The 17626-nt window shown below is 39.0% G+C and overlaps 1 protein-coding gene and 1 long non-coding RNA gene across 13 annotated transcripts in view; one reads left to right on the top strand and one right to left on the bottom strand.

Annotated features, from left to right (window-relative positions):
* LP (LIM domain containing preferred translocation partner in lipoma) overlaps window positions 1-17626 on the top strand; it is a 723802-nt gene that overhangs the window by 705024 nt on the left and 1152 nt on the right. For all 11 annotated transcript variants that reach the window (XM_071090663.1, XM_011723147.3, XM_071090662.1 and 8 more), the window contains 2 exons: window positions 10324-10502; window positions 16751-16871. In XM_071090663.1, coding sequence (XP_070946764.1) covers window positions 10324-10502; window positions 16751-16871 — 300 coding nt within the window. The remainder of the gene's footprint in view (window positions 1-10323; window positions 10503-16750; window positions 16872-17626) is intronic.
* LOC139361833 (uncharacterized) overlaps window positions 15837-17626 on the bottom strand; it is a 71795-nt gene continuing 70005 nt past the window's right edge. For both annotated transcript variants that reach the window (XR_011619544.1, XR_011619545.1), the window contains exon 3: window positions 15837-15909. This is a non-coding gene — a long non-coding RNA (uncharacterized lncRNA). The remainder of the gene's footprint in view (window positions 15910-17626) is intronic.

The raw sequence follows: 17626 nt of genomic DNA, 5'->3' as shown, positions 1-17626 counted from the left end.
CCTATTAACTTAATTCCCTTATTTTATAGCTGATGGAATTGAGGCCCAGAGAGGAAATGCTTTGTACAAAACTCACTGCTGGTGGCTGACGTTGGCAAGACTAGAATACAGCCCTTGACTTCTGCTTTATTTCTCCTTGCCACTGAGCCATACAGAGTCTCTGTAAACATCTGTGTCAGCAATTCTAGTTTAGTGCTGGGGTTAGTTAGCACTGTGACCCAAAGATAAGTCTTTTTGTCTATCAAGGCCCCATGTCTACTCTTAATAAAGGTAACAAAATTGAGGGTTGTCAAGATGGGGCTTCACAGGCGCAGGTTCCAGGGGCTTTGTTGGACCTTGATTACGGTTAAGTCAAGAAAATGGACACTGCCAAGTATAACTGCCGCAAATGAGACAGAGAACTCTATGAGACTTCTCATTGGCTCATAGACTTCTCTGTACGCACTCTAAATGCATGGTATGTAACTACTCCATCACTTGATAGGCATTCCAGGTGTGTAAACTAAATAAGATACATAGCAAGAAAAATTACCTGTTGAAAACAAAACAACAAAAACAAAATAATCTGTATTTTTCCAAACTCAATATTCAATATTCAAGGGAGTACGGCTACTTCTATGTGTGTATTTTATACTTGTCTACTTCTATCCAGTAATAAGAATGGTAGAAGTTGGCTCAGTTGATGAGTCAGAGGCTGTTGAACCAAGATATAGGGTCGATCCTTCTGTGTTACAGTAATTCTCTCCAGCGAAAAGAGCTTTATAACAATATCTTTATATCTATTTACATTCTTAAAGAGTGCTTCTCCCATTTCTTATCATATTTAATTCTCACAATTCTGGAAGATTGGTAAGGCAGAATACTTAGTATCCCATTCTACAGATGAGAACATTGACACCCATGTAGCTTATGGAATTTTGTTCAAGGTGCTGTGAAATTCCAGCTACTCTGGAAATTCACTCCCTCAGTGAAACTGGTCCAAGTATCTGTTAATAACCTCTATTTATAGGTTGCTGATACTTGGAATTATGAAGGCTGGGTGAGGCTTTGGATAGGATTATCTCCACTGAGCTCTTAGCCAGAGGACCCCCATATTTATCAGCGTGCAACAATCTTGTTTTGACAGTGACAAAACCCAAGTAATATAACATACTCAGCTTAACAATTTTTCATTGGCCATGTAAGTAATTATGTTAATTTTATCATATTCTTATTGTTAAATGGGCCAGAACACCAGAGAGAAATGCTGGTACTCCAAAAAGGACCTAATATGGGTTGGGAGAAGAGCACTGCATAGAAACCATGTCATCTACGTCCTGGACTTTTTCACAAAATAGTATACCACATTGGGCAAATATACCATGATAGGCAAATCAGCTTCCCAGAATGCAGTGTCCTAGTATGTAAGGTGAAACAGTTGGGCAAGATGATTCGGGGAATTTTTCAAGCTCAACCAAACTATGTGTTTATGAAAGGCTATGGGAAATCTGCATGCTAAAGATTATTAACTGCATTCTGAATAATTGCCTTTATATAGGATAAGGTAGAAAGATATTTGAGAAACTTGTTAATTGGAGAACAGTATGAAGTAGAAGAATGAGCCTTTCTCTTTGTACTTTAGAAAACACAGGTTCAAATCCTGGCTGCATTTATAGCTGTGTGGCGTGTAATGGGGAAAAGAATTCTACCGTTCCACCTCCCATACCAGATTGTTCTGGAGATTAGATGGGTTCCTGTTTGTGTACATTTAGTAAACTTAAAGGATTGTACCAAATCAAAGTGTCAGTTATTATTGTTGGTATATAAAGGAATGTAAATTACTTTTATGAAGAATTAAGAAATGTATGGAATTGGGGTATAATCAGGTTTATATAGAAGAAGAGCTTTTTCACAAAATTCCCAGGAAAGCAGGGGAAAGTCACTTAGAAGTCTAGAAGCCCATTTTATGTTATGACATTATCCAGTTATCCCAGAGTATCATATACACAATTCCTTAGAGAATCCATTTGTTAAAAGGACAGATATAAAATATAGGAGAATTAATGGTGAAGGGAAAAAATTATAGAAATACAGTGCTTCAATGTAGTAGTTACATTAAATGATCAAAGGATGACAAGTCAGTTGAATAAATGTCTTAGCCCCTTCAAATTTGTATGGGGAATTTATAAAACTAACATTTATTATATAGTCAGGACTGGGTTCTCGCTTTGATAATATGTGAACTCATTTAAACGTCACAACACTGCAATGTAGACACTTCAGTCTACAGAAACCAAAGGCCAGAAAAGTCAAGAAAATCGCCTAGCTTTTCAAACCCAGATCACCTTTTTACTAATGTTTCACTAATTCTCTTACTGTAATATGGCAGACCTTCTTTGATGTCTAAGTTAATAAATCTTCACCTGACTTATGTTGTAAAGGCAAAATCTATCATTTGACTTGTCTCAGAAGGAAAGGAACTCAATTCTTTTCTTTCGCTCTCACCATGGTCTTAGTCTTCTCAGATGTGACTGAGGTGTGACCCACAGCTGTTAGCTCTCACTCCCCTTCCCCCTGCCCTACATTTTTCAAGGATCAGAAGACATTCAAGATAAGTGTTTTGGAAGACCCAGCATGCCACATGGGTTACGCATTTTAAAGTAAAATACTACCTCTCTGGGCATTAAGGCATAAATAAACTAAATGTTCTATAATTGAGATTTTCTTTTCTGATTTACTAAAGCTCAGATCACAATCCTAACCCTAGTGCTTAAGAATAAAAAACAGGGCATAATTTACTTTGTAAAGGATGTGATTTCTAGCTCATGGCAAAATTCAAGAGAACGGCCTCATTGCCGTGATCTTTTTGTTCTTTCCATTGGCTTTTTCCTTACGGCTTTAGGGCATATTTCTTAATTTTAAAGCCAGTGTATGTAGTCCAAATACAAACAGAAAATTTTATAAGAAAATTGTTTTTCTAAATTCTTTTTAATACTAACACATAGGTTTTGTCTGTGCTAGTTAAAACATGGATGTTCAGCCGGGCGCGGTGGCTCATACCTGTAATCCCAGCACTTTGGGAGGCCGAGGCGGGCAGATCACCTGAGGTCAGGAGTTCAAGACCAGCCTGGCCAACATGGTGAAACCCTGTCTCTATTAAAAATAAAAAATTAGCTGGGTGTGGTGGCACGCGTCTGTAGTCCCAGCTACTCAAGAGGCTGAGGCAGGAGAATCACTTGAAACCGGGAGACAGAGGTTGCAGTGAGCTGAGATCACGCCACTGCACTCCAGCCCGGGTGACAAAGTGAGACTCTGTCTTTAAAAAAAAAAAAAAAAAAAATGGATGTTCATGTCTGGCAATATTGAGTTCCCTTTCACCAGTGCTGTTTAGTACACAGATTTTGTTACAATATTCTTCCTGTGCAATGAATTTGTTTCAGTGCAGGCTTATCTGCAACTCCTCTCAAAGAGTATTAGATATTAAAGACTCTTGTTTTAGCACAACATTAATTCCAGAGGGGGTTAAGATAAGTTTGTTTTCAAGTGCCAAATCCAATTCCAACTAGAATAGATTGTCATAGACCACCACCATACTGCCTGCTCTCTCACCATTCATGAGTAATTACTCTCTTCTCTGCGTTCCCATCATTCATTACTTGTGCCTCAATGATAGCAATTTGTCATGCCCTTTGCCTCGAGTCGGTTATTAATAGTTGTGTCCACCTCTCTCACTGCATTGGGAACCTTTGAGGGCAGGGATGGCGTCTTTATCTTCCGTCTCTTCCTCTGTACCTGCCAGGCTGTTGAACGCTTTGTTCCACTCTTTAGGCTTTCCACAGTACTAGAATCAGTGCGGAGGCAGCTCTGCTCTTTAGAGAGGCATGTGAGAAGTTTGTTTAAAGAGAGTTTATAAGAAAGCTGAGGCAATACATACAAAAAGTTGCGCTCCAAAAGATTAACAAAAAAAAGTTGAAATTCTTTTACTGAATTTTCAGTTATGTGTTTCATAGCTGTCATTTTCAGGGGTAGGGGGGCTGTGTCATGACATCAAAAAAATGTAGTTTAGAGATTTGATGCTATCTGTTACATTGTTTCAAAACTTTTCCTATCTAGTGGGAAAACCTTCATCTGTAAAAGAGGAATTTTGATTCTAATTGAAAAATCGCAGTCATGGGGGTGGGATGCTATTAAGCTTGAGATTATTATTTTCAGTCTGTTTCAAAACACACATTACATGCAGATACAAATATCGACTTAGATTAAGATATAGGCAAAGGACATTAGAAAGAGCAAGAGAAATGTTAACAAAAAGTGCATATCTCACAGGAAGGCAGAGCCGTTGGAAGGTTATTTAGTATACGGTCATGGGAACTACCAAGGTAAAATGATATCTTCACCTGCAAAGGAAACCCAAAAGTACTGCCATCATTTGGGAAGCAACCTTGATGACCAGAATCAAGGTATAGAATAAGTTTGTATTCCATAATTAAGTTGGGCAATAGCAGTATTTTGAAATGGCACTGGCATTTCAAGAGAAATTGGCTGAGGAGCCCTGCTCCTTCTTGACTGTACCACACTGCCATGCTGTTGGGAACACCTACACTTGAGCTGCACTTCCCAAACTTTCTCACATCCCAGTTCATGTGGAAAATGATGACATTCATTCAGCACACTGGAGTAAGCGGATGAGATCTCTCCTGTCCCAAGGCAACCACTCAGGAACTCTGGACACCTCTGGTCCCTCCAAACCCTCCCAAATATGGTGCACCCAGAGCCCACTTGAAGCACACTGTGTGTTAACCTGCCAGTTGAAAAGCTCTAGACTAGAGAATTGTTTTGCAGGATTAAATAGAAAAAAACAAAACAAAAATTATTTTATATAAAGTACTCACTTGGAGTTTATTAATTCATTAACTAACTGATAGTTGAGGAACATTAATTTTATGCAAGCATACTGTTGTAGATGCTTGGGATCCAGTGACAAGTTTTCTCTTATCCTGTAGTAGTTTAGGAGATAAACTGTCTTAAGATCTTAACATGTTTTCTCTATTTATTTGCATGTAACTTGCAGATAGTAAGCCTGAATGCCTTCTTTCTATTTGAAATACAGAAAATACAGAGTATGTCTACTGATATACAGATTCCATATAATGTGATATAGCAGAGAGAGAGTCTCCACTGGACAGAGAATTAGGAGACCTGTATTGTAACTCCCAATCTGTCACTAGCTGTGTTCCCTATCTTGAATCCAGCAGTTGGACTAGAATCATAGTTTTTCAGATAGTACAGGTTCCATCTCTTCATGCCCTTCAGCCAGAAGTGATTTTGGGCTCTTTAGTATATGCTTTTTTTTTGATAAATTGCTTCCCTGAAGAAAGGATTATGGGTGAATGGCCAAGTAAAAGGAGTTGAAAACTCCTCGGCTAGTATAATCACTGAAGACTTTTCAATACTGAATGTCTTCTAACTCTCTCTTTTTTCTTTTTGTTCTTATCTCAACAAGACCTAAACTATCTAGATCATGAGATGTCACTCCTTATCTTTCCAAGAATCTTTCCTGTTTCACGATATTGCTTTTGTACCTAAAAAAGGTAAAGATGAATATGAGATCACATTTTAATTTTATAAAATGAAAATGTTAACATTTCCAAATGGCAGTAGTCACTTTATAGTCTTCTGAATCTTCAATTACTTACGTAAATGAAGACTATATATCTTGATTTTAAATATTCAAAATTGAACACTTACGTATACTTGTGTAATATGTAAATAATGGTAATATTCTTATTCTTTATCATCTCATTAGTAGTTCATGTTTATGTTACCTATATGCTTCATTTATATTCATACGATTCTTTAGCTTTTCTGCCTGTGAGTTACAAGTTATTTACACAATATCCAAGGATAGGAAAAAATACTACCCCATTGTATCTCTGACTTAAAAACAGTTGCATTTGGGAGTTTTCTGTACAAAGTTGATTTGTGATTTAATTTTTAGTTTCACTGAGTTTTTTGTTTTTAGTCGCAATTGTATTGCCAACATTTCAGAAAAGTTTATAAGCTGTGACTTTTAGCAACAGAATTTGCTTTTTTCTGCCACTCTTACATCTTTTCACTTTAACCATACTTTCATTGGAGTAGCCTAAAACATTTTTTATGGGAAAAAAATCCTCAAACAATGCCTGCTGCAAAATGAATAAAATTTGCATTCTTCATTCAGCTTTGGCCAAAGGCCTTCCACAGCTGATTACCAATTACTTACTGTGTGTCACAGACTTTGTAGTCCCTGGGCAAGGATGCTTACTATCGTGGATACTGTAGATAGAGTGTACAATAGGAAGAGGAAGTATAAGAAGTATAGGGACTTCCTATACTTTCCCACAGGTGTTGATTGCAAGGACACTTCTGGATAACTAACTGTGTGCAAATCTGTTTCAGAACTTGTTTCCTAGGAAACACAACCTCAGACTATGGCTTCATGGGAGGAGGGAGGAGTGATGGCAGTTTAGTCATAGAGGTTGACATAAACCACTAAATCAAGTACATTGTGTTCAATGTCATAGGGGAAGCATAATACAATCCTATGGGAGTGGAAGAAGTTACTTATTTTGCTTGGAATACAACAGAAAAAGATTTAGGAAAGATTTTTCAGAAGAGGTGACATTTGGGTTTCACTTTGAAGGATGAGTAGGCATTCTCTAAGCAAAGTAGGGTATAAGATAGTCTTGGGCTTGTAAAAGAATGTTGCTTATTAAAGATGTGGCAGAAAGCTCAGTGTGGCAGCTGGGAGGAGGAGTCCATGGGACAGCGATGGAGCTGGATCCAGAGTCCAGTCACAAAGCACACTACTGATACTGAAGGTTCGTAAACTGGAACGTGCTCTTTCCTCTTAAATCCCCAGCTATCAATCCTGGCAACCCTACTAGACAAAAAAAAAAAAAAAAGTGATTTGAATAGGCATATTTAGAGACCTCCCTCTTTCACTTATTTGCTTACTTTCTTTTTTTTCAAAACTGTTTTGTCAACCATTTCATGTTAACTTAGTTGAGATGAACACAATATTTGCATGTCTGGCTTTAAAATAATCATCTAAACACAAAAATATCCCTCTATGGTGCTTACAATTTTACCATTAGCAATTTCTAGAATTATCAGTGGAGGTGCATAGTAAAGGTAATATAGTCTGGGCTTCTAGCAAATGAATGCCCCTTTCAAACCTCTGATAAGGGGTTATCCAGTTGTTTTTGTATATTTCTGGTGATGTAAACATGTACCTTTTTCTATTGTCGTTAATACTGATTTATTACAGATTAATAAAATTATAGTTTGAATTAATCATTTTTCAAATGAGAAAACTGAGATCAAAGGAAGAAATTATTTACCCAATGTCATACAGTAGGTTTTGACAAAGTCAGAAAGATAATTCACATTCTTCACCTAGCAGCTTTCCTTTTTCATGGCCACGTGATGAATTTCTTAGCTTCCTCTCTGAATTATTAGAAGTCAGGTAACTGGAGTACCAGTCCCACCTCTGCATCTCATGCTCTCCACAACTCAGGTCCAGCAGATCCATTCTCAAAGTCTATCTGTGCACCTGTGGAAAGAGAGCCTAGACTAAGGGAACTCCCAGACCCTTCCTCCCTGACACTGTGAGTTTTTCCTTTCTCAAAGGCCGCTAGTGGACCCCACTGGAGACTGAAAGGGGAAGATTGCAGTAAAAGGCGCAGACTGGTGAAGGATAACATGTCCTTCTACATCATTCACTAGCGTAGGATGCCAGTCAACTGCATTCTTGGAACTTTTATTTTCCGATTTGAGGGCATTTTGCAATAGGCTGATTTTAATCACATTTTATACTTTGTTTCCTTTGTTGCAGAAGTGTTTGTATTACCTGTTCTTTGAATGCAGCATCTGTAGATAACAAGGCCTTTCCATAGGAACTAAGCCTGTTCTATTGCTGCTAGTTTTGAGTAAATGAGCTGAATCTTGCAGCCAAGCCTCAATGCAAACAAAAACATTTTCTGGTCAAACATTTCCTGGTTATTCCACTCCATTACAGGGCTGACTTAAAAAAAAAAAAAAGGTAAAAACCCACAGAGGAGCAAAACATAAGTCCTAGGAAGACAATTTCCAGCCACATTAGCTCAGACTGTCAGGGTAGAAAAGAAACAGGCCCTCATTCTTCAAACCATCATCATCTCCAGACTCTTACCCTGTGCTCTTCTGCTATTTTAACTTCACCACTTCAAAATGGGAAAAACAAATAGGTTAATAGTTTCCATGCGTTCGGACTGTGACCAGAGGCATAGGAAGCAATTTCAGAACCTCAGGCAACCACAGCTTTGAGGGAAGGATGATGATGGATTTACCAATTCATCTTGGGATGGATTCCAGAGTTAAGGGAGGCAGGCCAGCACTGTGCTGCCAGAGTGGGATATAAACAATATTCCTTCGTTCATTCTTTTTGCACACATTCATCTCAGGCTTATTTCTATTTCAGACAGTATGCTGGGTGCATTATAGGACAGAGAAATACGTTCTTAAGACGTAGTCTCTGCCCTTAATGAAATTAAAGTCTGGTAGAGGAAATAGACATATGCATAAATAATTTAAATAAAGTGCACACTTAAAGTATTGTAAGCAAAGCAAATAAAGTGCTCAGGAATGGGAGAGAAAGAAGCAATTCATTCCAAGTGGGACCACTGAGGAAGGCTTCCCTGGGGAATGGCCTTCTAGCCTGTACCTTGAAAGGTCAAAATGGCAAATTGCGATACATCTAGGCATTAGCCAAGGCACAGGAGTATGGGAGTTTCACATAGGTTTGAACAAGAGTGAGTAGTCTGGGATGTTATGAGAAGCTGAGCCTAGAAAGGAGGGTTGGATACCATGTAAAGAATGAGCTCTTTTGACATTGTGGAGCCATTAAGATTTTGTTATCCAGAAAGGTACTTGTACTTGACCACATCTGTGTTTGGAAAGAAAACTGGAAGTCATTGGAGACAGGAGCAAGGGGAGTATTATAAGAATAGAGATGCAAACAAAGAAGCCAAATCAGAGGTCATTGCTATAGGTTAGACATAAGGACACTAGTTACCTACATACAGACACTTCTTGCTTCATAGCCATTTAAATATCCTCATGGTAAAAAAGCAGTTACACTTGAATTTCCACATCCTATTCAGTTCTGCTTCTTTCTAATAAGATCCACATCCCAGGTTTATTCCTGATTGTAAACTCAATGAGTTAGTCCAGATATCTCAGTTGGAATATAGTATTTTACATGTGAAACGTGGTTGTTTGGTAAGAGCATGGGATTAAAGGGGGGGATGGAAAGTTAACAGCCGATCTTTCTGTGACCTTACTCACTAAGCGGTGTCCCTTTTCAGGGGTGCTGTATATTTTTAAAGCTTAGCGTATTTTTAAGGCCAGATAAATGAGTTTCTTAATTCACTTTTTCAAACCAGCTCCCTTGTACATTCAACATTTCTATCAAGAGTTTACGAACTCTGAACTTGGAGATGGTGTGTAACTCAAAGCTTTAAATTATCAGAAGCCTAATTGATTATGCTGAGTTCTGATTTGGGTTCTGCATCTAGCATGCTCTGTCTCAGTTATCTGACAGACTATTCTGTAAAAAGTAGGGGTCTTAGCGATCACACTATGGTCTAAGTGGTCGCACTATGTCTTTGATAATGAATCAAGTTTTAGAAGTAATAGTGAAGCATTCTTCAATTGGAGAACCCGAGTGGTATAGTTCAAAGAAGGTCAACATACTATGTGCATGGGTCAAATCCAGCCCACTGTCTGTTTTTTTGTTTTTGTTTTTTTTTTTTTGTAAATAAAGTATTACTAGAACACAAGCATGCCCATGTGTTTACATGCTATCTATGACTGCTTTCCAGCTATAATAGCAGAATTCAGTTGTTACAACAAAGCCAGAAATATTTACTATATGGGACTTTAGAGAAAAGTTTGCCATCACCTTTGCTATAGGAAACAAAGAAAGGAACAAGGATAGAAGTCAGAAAACACATGTTCTCAGTTCTGGACTTGCCACCTACTACCTAAATGATACTAGAAAAGCCATCTGACCCATCTAATTGTGTTTCCTTCTCTCTGTAACACACTTCTTTGGCCAGTTTGTTAGTTAATTGGTTGATAACACTTGTTTTATATTTTTAAGGACTGTATTAAAGCTGTAGATGTGATTTGTAAATGGTGATAAATGCCTTCCTTAGAGTAGTGTGATAAGGACCTGAGACAATCTGTTTTGTAAAGAGGCTTATCATGCAGTATGGACCCCCTTCTGTCCCAGTCTAATGTTGTTTCTGTTTCCTTCCCCAGAATACTCTGGAGCAGTGCAATGTGTGTTCCAAGCCCATCATGGAGCGGATTCTCCGAGCCACCGGGAAGGCCTATCATCCTCACTGTTTCACCTGCGTGATGTGCCACCGCAGCCTGGATGGGATCCCATTCACTGTGGATGCTGGCGGGCTCATTCATTGCATTGAGGACTTCCACAAGTAGGCAACCTACTCTCTCGTCGCCACCCTGCCAGTCCTTTTGGTGTCTGTTCTTACTGCCTGGCATCTGGGCATACATTCTTCTCTCTCAGAACTATAGAATTTCAGGATTTAGTGAGGATTTCAAAAGAGCTTATTGATCCCCTCATCCAATGCAGGAATCAGTATCAGACAATCCATGCAGTCATCCAGCCTGGTCTCTGTGTCAGGGCTTCCCCAGAGCTTGTCCATTGCATCTCTGGGTAACTCTAATGATGAAAAAGCTGGCTCAGCTATAGTGTGTATGTATTAGAAAGAAACAGGATCCTGGCCTAAATATGAACAAAATGTGTGACATTTGGCAATTGCTCAACTTATTTGAGCTCTTCAATTTGGTCATTAGACCAAACCCTCTCTAAAGCTCTCTCAGCTGTGACAACCCAGAGTTTTCTCAAGAGCTAATCTCTACATCCCTGCCACTCTACTGATAGGAAGTTATGGTGGACAGACACAGAGAACCATTCAGTTCTTTTACTAATGCAAGCCTCTCACATATTCAGAGGCAGTTTCATGCCGTTGTCAACATATTCACGCCATTCCCCAGCCTTTTCTTCCACCCAAGTCTTCTCTTTCTCAAGTTATTTTTTAATAGAATTAATGAATGCAAATTGTGTGCTCTTTTGACGAGGATTAAAAAATGATGCCTCAAGATCAAGGCCAGTTACTCATGAGCCCAAAATAATCTGTTCCCCACTACTTCCTTTCTCTCATTTGTAGGTCCTTCTTTCCTGTATTACAGCTGGGGTCTTTATGAAAATTAAGAAGTTTATACAGTTTCGTATTTTGCTTATTTTTATTTGGCCAGTTTGTTAATTAGTTGATAACATTTGTCATATATATATATATAAAAAACAATATATATATTTATATTATATATTTTTTATATAAAACATTTTATTTTTATATATATATATATATATATATATATATATATTTTTTTTTTTTTTTAAAGACAAGGTCTCACTCTGTTGCCCAGGCTGGAGTGCAGTGGTGCAATCTCGGCTCACTGCAATTCTCCTACCTCAGCCTCCCAAGGTACTGAGACCACAGGCATGCACCACCATGCCCGGGTAATCTTTGTATTTTTAGTAGAGAGGGGGTTTCACCGTGTTGGCCAGGCTGGTCTCAATTCCTGTCCTCAAGTGATCCACCTGCCTCAGCCTCCCAAAAAGCTGGGATTATAGGCATGAGCTACTGTGCCCAGCAAACATTTCTTTTATATTTTTATGGACGGTATTAAACCTATAGATATGATCTGTAAATGGTGGACTCAGGTTTCTGTATGTGTTTGCTGGGCAGTGGCTTTGAAGACAGCCTTTGAGGCTATCAAAGAGATGAAGCTTGTATTGCTCACCAGGTTGGGTATCCATTCTATGGCCTCCAAGTGTGAAGTCTTCTGAGTTAATTGTCACCACTCTGTTGATTGTCAACAACCAGGAAGCACTTACCACAAGCAGTTTGGAGACCTGAGACTCATATTTTAAAAATGAATGTCCTAACCACTTTCCAAGTAGCAAAGAAAGTGAAAACCTCACCAAAAGACGTGAGGATGAATGAATTAAAAAACCCCAGAGGCAGAAGTTTGCAACCTGAATTAGACAAGGAAGGACTCACTTTTAAAGGGCAGTCACAGCATAAATTGTACTTCACGTTATTGATATTTTTAGCTTGTAATTACACATTAAAAAATCCCTGCATCTATTTAAGGGAAGTGAAAAGATCTCAATGGGGAGTATGTTCTGTCACTGTTTCTCTCCTTTCTTAGACTTACCCTAATCCAAGAAAGACCGATACTTATAATCAGAGCACACATGTTTCTGTGGCTAGAAAAGACTGATATATTACACCCCTCAATTAAAGCAGGAAATCAATTTTGACAAATGTAAGTTTATATCTGTGCCATTTATCTTTCATGTCTAGGGGGTAGGGAGCATAATTAGAGACTGGGGACTGGTGACATAAGTGTGTGGGTCTGAAAGCTCCCAAAAAGGCAGACTTGAGCAACTACAAGGGGGGTAAAAAATTAAAACCCCCAGCTAACCTTTCCCACTAGTTCAATGCACGTTAAAACATAAATTAAAAAATAATAATAATGTTGTCTTTGTGATTGGCAGGTATGTAGAGACAGAAGTGTTTTGATCCTTTCCCCATTTCCTAAAGGAAAATCGGAAACTGTTTTATGGAACTCTTATTTATGAGCCTTAAAATTACTAGAATACAAAGCAGCTGAAAGTCCAGCATAGGCTCATCACTGAAAGACCCAGGAGAGGGCAGACAAAGGGATATTCCTCCTCCAGACAGTTTTTGGGGCCTTGTTTGTGGTCCTTTTGCGTGGGTCTCCTTCTGTGGACCTTTCGAAAATGCATGTTAATTCAGCTCAGCTCACATTTATAAAGAACCCTCTGGGTACCAACTGCTGCATTAAATGCTGAAGGAGAGAGATACAAGGAGAGAAATTGAGCAGATATATATAGAGAAGTCGCTGTCAGCAAGGAGCTTGCCAGGGGGAGGGCAGAGAAAGTGTGCTCACAGGGAGAAAGGGCTGAACTCCACGAGGCAGGCACAGGTAAGGACTGGCGCTGTCAAAGTCAGATCACCTGGCTCTGCGGTCACACTAGGCTTGGTGGAAGGAGAATATCAAGAGTGTTTTAAGTGGGAAACGAGATTCCTAGCAGAGGGAACAGCTCAGGCAAAGAGCAGAGGCACAGAGTTAGGAAAGGGTTCTCGGTGTTCGGGGAGATTTGCTTTGCTGTAACTGGAGCAACCTCAGAATGGAGATTACCTTGAAATACAGGAGACCCATAAGAAGGGATTTGCCTCACCTGCTTAGTCTGCCTTTTATTTATTTATTATTTATTTAGTGTTTATTTTCTTTCTTTCTTTTGAGATGGAGTCTTGCTCTTGTCGCCCAGGCTGGAATGCAGTGGCGCAATCTCATCTCACTGCAACCTCCGCCTCCCCTGTTCAAGCAATTCTCCTGCCTCAGTCTCCCAAGTAGCACAGGCACCCGCCACCACGCCTGGCTAATGTTTGTATTTTTAGTAGAAATGAGCTTTCACTATGTTGTCCAGGCTGGTGTTGAACTCTTGACCTCAGGTGAGCCACCCGCCTCGGCCTCCCAAAGTGCTGGGATTACAGGCGTGAGCCACCGCGCCCAGCCTTAGTCTGTGTTTTAAACCAGTGCTTCCCAAACTTTAATGTGCCTGTAATCCACAGAGGGATCTTGTGAAACTTTGGATTTTAAATCAGGTCTGGAGCGGGGCCTAAGATTCTGGATTTCTGTCAAGCTCCCAGGTGCGCATGGCCTGCACTTTGTGTAGCAAGGTTCTGGAATACCGTTTTTGAGACCTTGTTAATGGGCCATCCTCTACATAATCACCTTTGGTCAATGTTGGCTCATGTTCTCCAGCCTATTGGACATGCAATCTTTCACAGATGTCATTTCAGATAACCGCTGCAACCACTGCAGACTCTGTCTTCTAGAAGACCATCTCCCCCCGCCCAACACACACATACACATTTTCTCATTTCACCTAAATGGTTATCTTCAAAGGCCCAACTCAATTACCATTTCCTGGAAGAAAACTCGGATCTCCACCCCTCCCTTTTTTCATGTTTGGATTTATATCTTCATCTCTGTGTTTTATAGAGTTTTATAAGTCTTTTGTAGATAGCACTTACCATAGTCTGACTGGTATGGAAATATACGTGTGTGTGTATATACATATGTGTGTTTGTGTATACAGATATATAACTTTACAGTAACCATCTTGTATCATTTTTGCAATAGGGATTTGTATATATAAGTTAATAGAAATACTGCAGAAATATATAGAACTCCTTCTCAGGTCTGTACTGGAAGTCCTTGCTTATTCTTGTAATCCCAGGGAGAAAATCCAGAAAAGCAGATTTCTTTAACTGCCTGTGTGTATGGAGGCTTTAGTCCCCTATCTGTGCTTTCTTACCAAGATTATTACCCTCATTCATTTAGGTATTTAATCAGCATCCATTTGTTGATTGCCAGAAATGTGCCGGAATACAAGGTGACCAAGATCATCCCTCTCTGAGCCTTGGCTCTGTTGGCTGTAAAGTAGAAATGATAAAAATACTTCCTCATAATGTTGCTGTCAGTAGAAAACGATGTCAAGTGTGTGAAGCGCTTAACAGGGCTTGGTATATAGTAAGCACTCAATAAATGGTAACTTTAATCATCAAAAGTGTTTTCATCGAATGTATTTTTATGATTATTGTCCACTCAGTGAGCTAAGCCTTGAAATAGACCACCTGGGATTGTGAACCCTCCTCCAATTGCTACTGGAGGAACGCTGTGAGAGGCACTATGAGAACCACCTCCTGCCTCTTTGCTTTGGTTTTTCTCATCATGGAAATGAGGCCAATTGGTAGGAAAGAATCATTACTCAGCAAGAATACAGTTTATGTCTTCCCAAAGAGGAAGAACCTTGAGATTGAACATATAGCCCAACTAATATCATTTTTACAGAGAAATATGACAGATTCATTTCATTAGATACAGCCCAACTTTCTTTTTTCTGTACCAGTCACAGTGATTGTTTCTGGAGACTCCGAGACAGAGCAAAGTTCTATCTTGTGGAAGCTTAGAGTTTAGTGCCCCATAAATATATCCAAACAATTACTACCAAAATGGATAAATTCAGTGACTGAATTTTTGTCTTAGAGGAGTAGATAATTCTATTTGGGGAAATTGGAGAAGGCTTATGGATACACTGATAAGGAAAACATACTTCTGCCCTCACAGAGTTTGGGGAAAGGAAATTTTGCAGTTGATCCCAGAAGCCTACTTATTTCACCACTGATGACCCAGATTTAAAAATAATCTGGTAGTCCAAAGCAATTTTTCGCCACTGAATATAAACTTCTTATATAAAATACCAATTATAACAACTCTGATTACTGCTGTAGTGGTACCATAATCCTTTTAACTTTTCTTTCACGGCAATCAATTGATCTGCTGCTTAATTCATATTTATTTAGATTGCAGCCATACAGATGCTTTTTGGGTGCTGCCAGGAAAATTAATATGTACATATAGAGTATAATGGATGTAGAAATGCTGTGACAACCATAACATGCTCTGCAAAGTATTAGATTACTATCATTATTTCTTTTTAAGTCTCACTACAAATAGATAAATTTTTAACATCATTTATCTTAAAACAAGTACCATGAAAAAAACTGAGTCACATAGTCTGATTTTCTTTTTTAAAATCTCTTCAATTCTTATCCATGTCCATTTCAAATCTTGTGTCATTTCATACCTTCATAAATACCACTTCCAATTTCCAGAAGATACAGATGGATACATGGTCTATATTTTCAGCCAATTAATCTGTCATAGAAAAAAAAAAAATGTTAGGTACCATTGATCATATTAAGAAATACTAAGAAATTAATAAATATTAAAATTATTTACCAGCAGCCTCAAAAACATACGCATATGCATATGTATACATATATGTATGTGTATGTGTGTCAGTATACACTCACCCTTTAATAGTGCTAAAATCCTTTAAAGAATAAAGAATTTGATAGCTCTTTAACTTTTAATTTTTAAGCAAAAGTTTAACACAATAAAAAATGTGGGAAATGCAGACTTGGCCATTTTCAGTTTTGTGTAATGTATATTTAAACTCACTAACTTCTGCCCTTTTGAAAAGTTATGTATTTGAGTCTTCTTGTGTCAGTTCCTAGAAGTCAAGACAAATTTACAAGAAAGAAGCTCTAAAAGGTGGGAACAAGGCAAAGATACCAGCCTCAGAATATTTTTCTGGGACCTGAGGAGTGCATACAAAAGTCTAGAAGCAAAAGTCAGAAACAAACAGGGGTTGGACAGGACTTTGTTCTCTCCTCCAGTTAGCCTAGCCCAAGCACAGGGTTTGCATTCAGAACCTATCTAAAGGTGAATTTCATACCACACACCATGCAGGAAAGAGATGCTAGATGCTCTTCATGCCCAAGCGATTCACACGCTCACTCTCTCACCTTGTCAAATATCACAGTATTTGCCACCTATTGATGGAAGAACCTCCACAGTCTCTCAGTCTAACTCCGTCACCTTACAGATGAGGAAGCAGATATCCTGACTCAGGTTCCACCTTTTCCTTTTACCTCTGTGTCCCACCTGAGTGTCAATGTGCAGTATCTAACCAGAACTCTCTCTCCATTTTCAGGAAATTTGCCCCGCGATGTTCTGTGTGCAAGGAGCCTATTATGCCAGCCCCGGGCCAGGAGGAGACTGTCCGTATTGTGGCTTTGGATCGAGATTTCCATGTTCACTGCTACCGATGCGAGGTCTGGTTGACACCCCTGCCCTGCCAGTCTGTGGCAGGCATTGAAAGGCTCATTCAAGCTGGGTTATATAGATGTAGCAATTACTAAATCTCAGAATGGCCTTAGTGCCTTTACTCCTAGGACTTGGATTTTAGATCTGACACTAGTAGTCCAAGCACGTGCTGTTGAATAAGTCACTTTACCTGGCTCAGTCTGCTTCCTCACCGGAAGAAAGGGCTCAGGTCCTTAACTCCTCCGAATAAGGTGTGAGAGTGAAATACAAAATTGTATATTAAAGGACGTTGTAAATTGCGAAATATTAAATTGGTGAGAAATGGTGTTATTGAATCTTTCACTTTGGCTCTGAGGCTTTGGTTAGAACTTCTTGGTCAGAGTCACGGAGATTTATTTCTTTGTTAGCATGCACTACTAATTGCTCAGTTTCCTGAACGCCTCTAGAGCTGCAGTACATCTGCATGTTCTTTTTCGTAAAGCAAAACTTCCCGAAGAGTATAACCATTGCCGCTGTTGTGATCTGGATGCCCTGTTAACTTAAATTTCATTCTATGCCAAATGAAGACATGAGCTCCATTGACCTCCTTGCCACCATGGTAGAGAGCAGAGGCGAGGTTCATAGCTGTTGTGGCCTTTGAGAGTTTATACTAAAGTTAGCAAACACACACCTCTTGATAAAGTACTATGTATTTATTTTCCAAAGAAACTTCTATTTTCTCCAAAGACAAAGGCCAGCATTTAACTGTTATATAACACTTTTC

The sequence above is a fragment of the Macaca nemestrina genome, chromosome 2, assembly GCF_043159975.1.
Source record: "Macaca nemestrina isolate mMacNem1 chromosome 2, mMacNem.hap1, whole genome shotgun sequence".
Taxonomy (NCBI): domain Eukaryota; kingdom Metazoa; phylum Chordata; class Mammalia; order Primates; family Cercopithecidae; genus Macaca; species Macaca nemestrina.
Note: the sequence above shows the minus strand (reverse complement) of the source record. Positions and strands in the feature narration are given on the sequence as shown.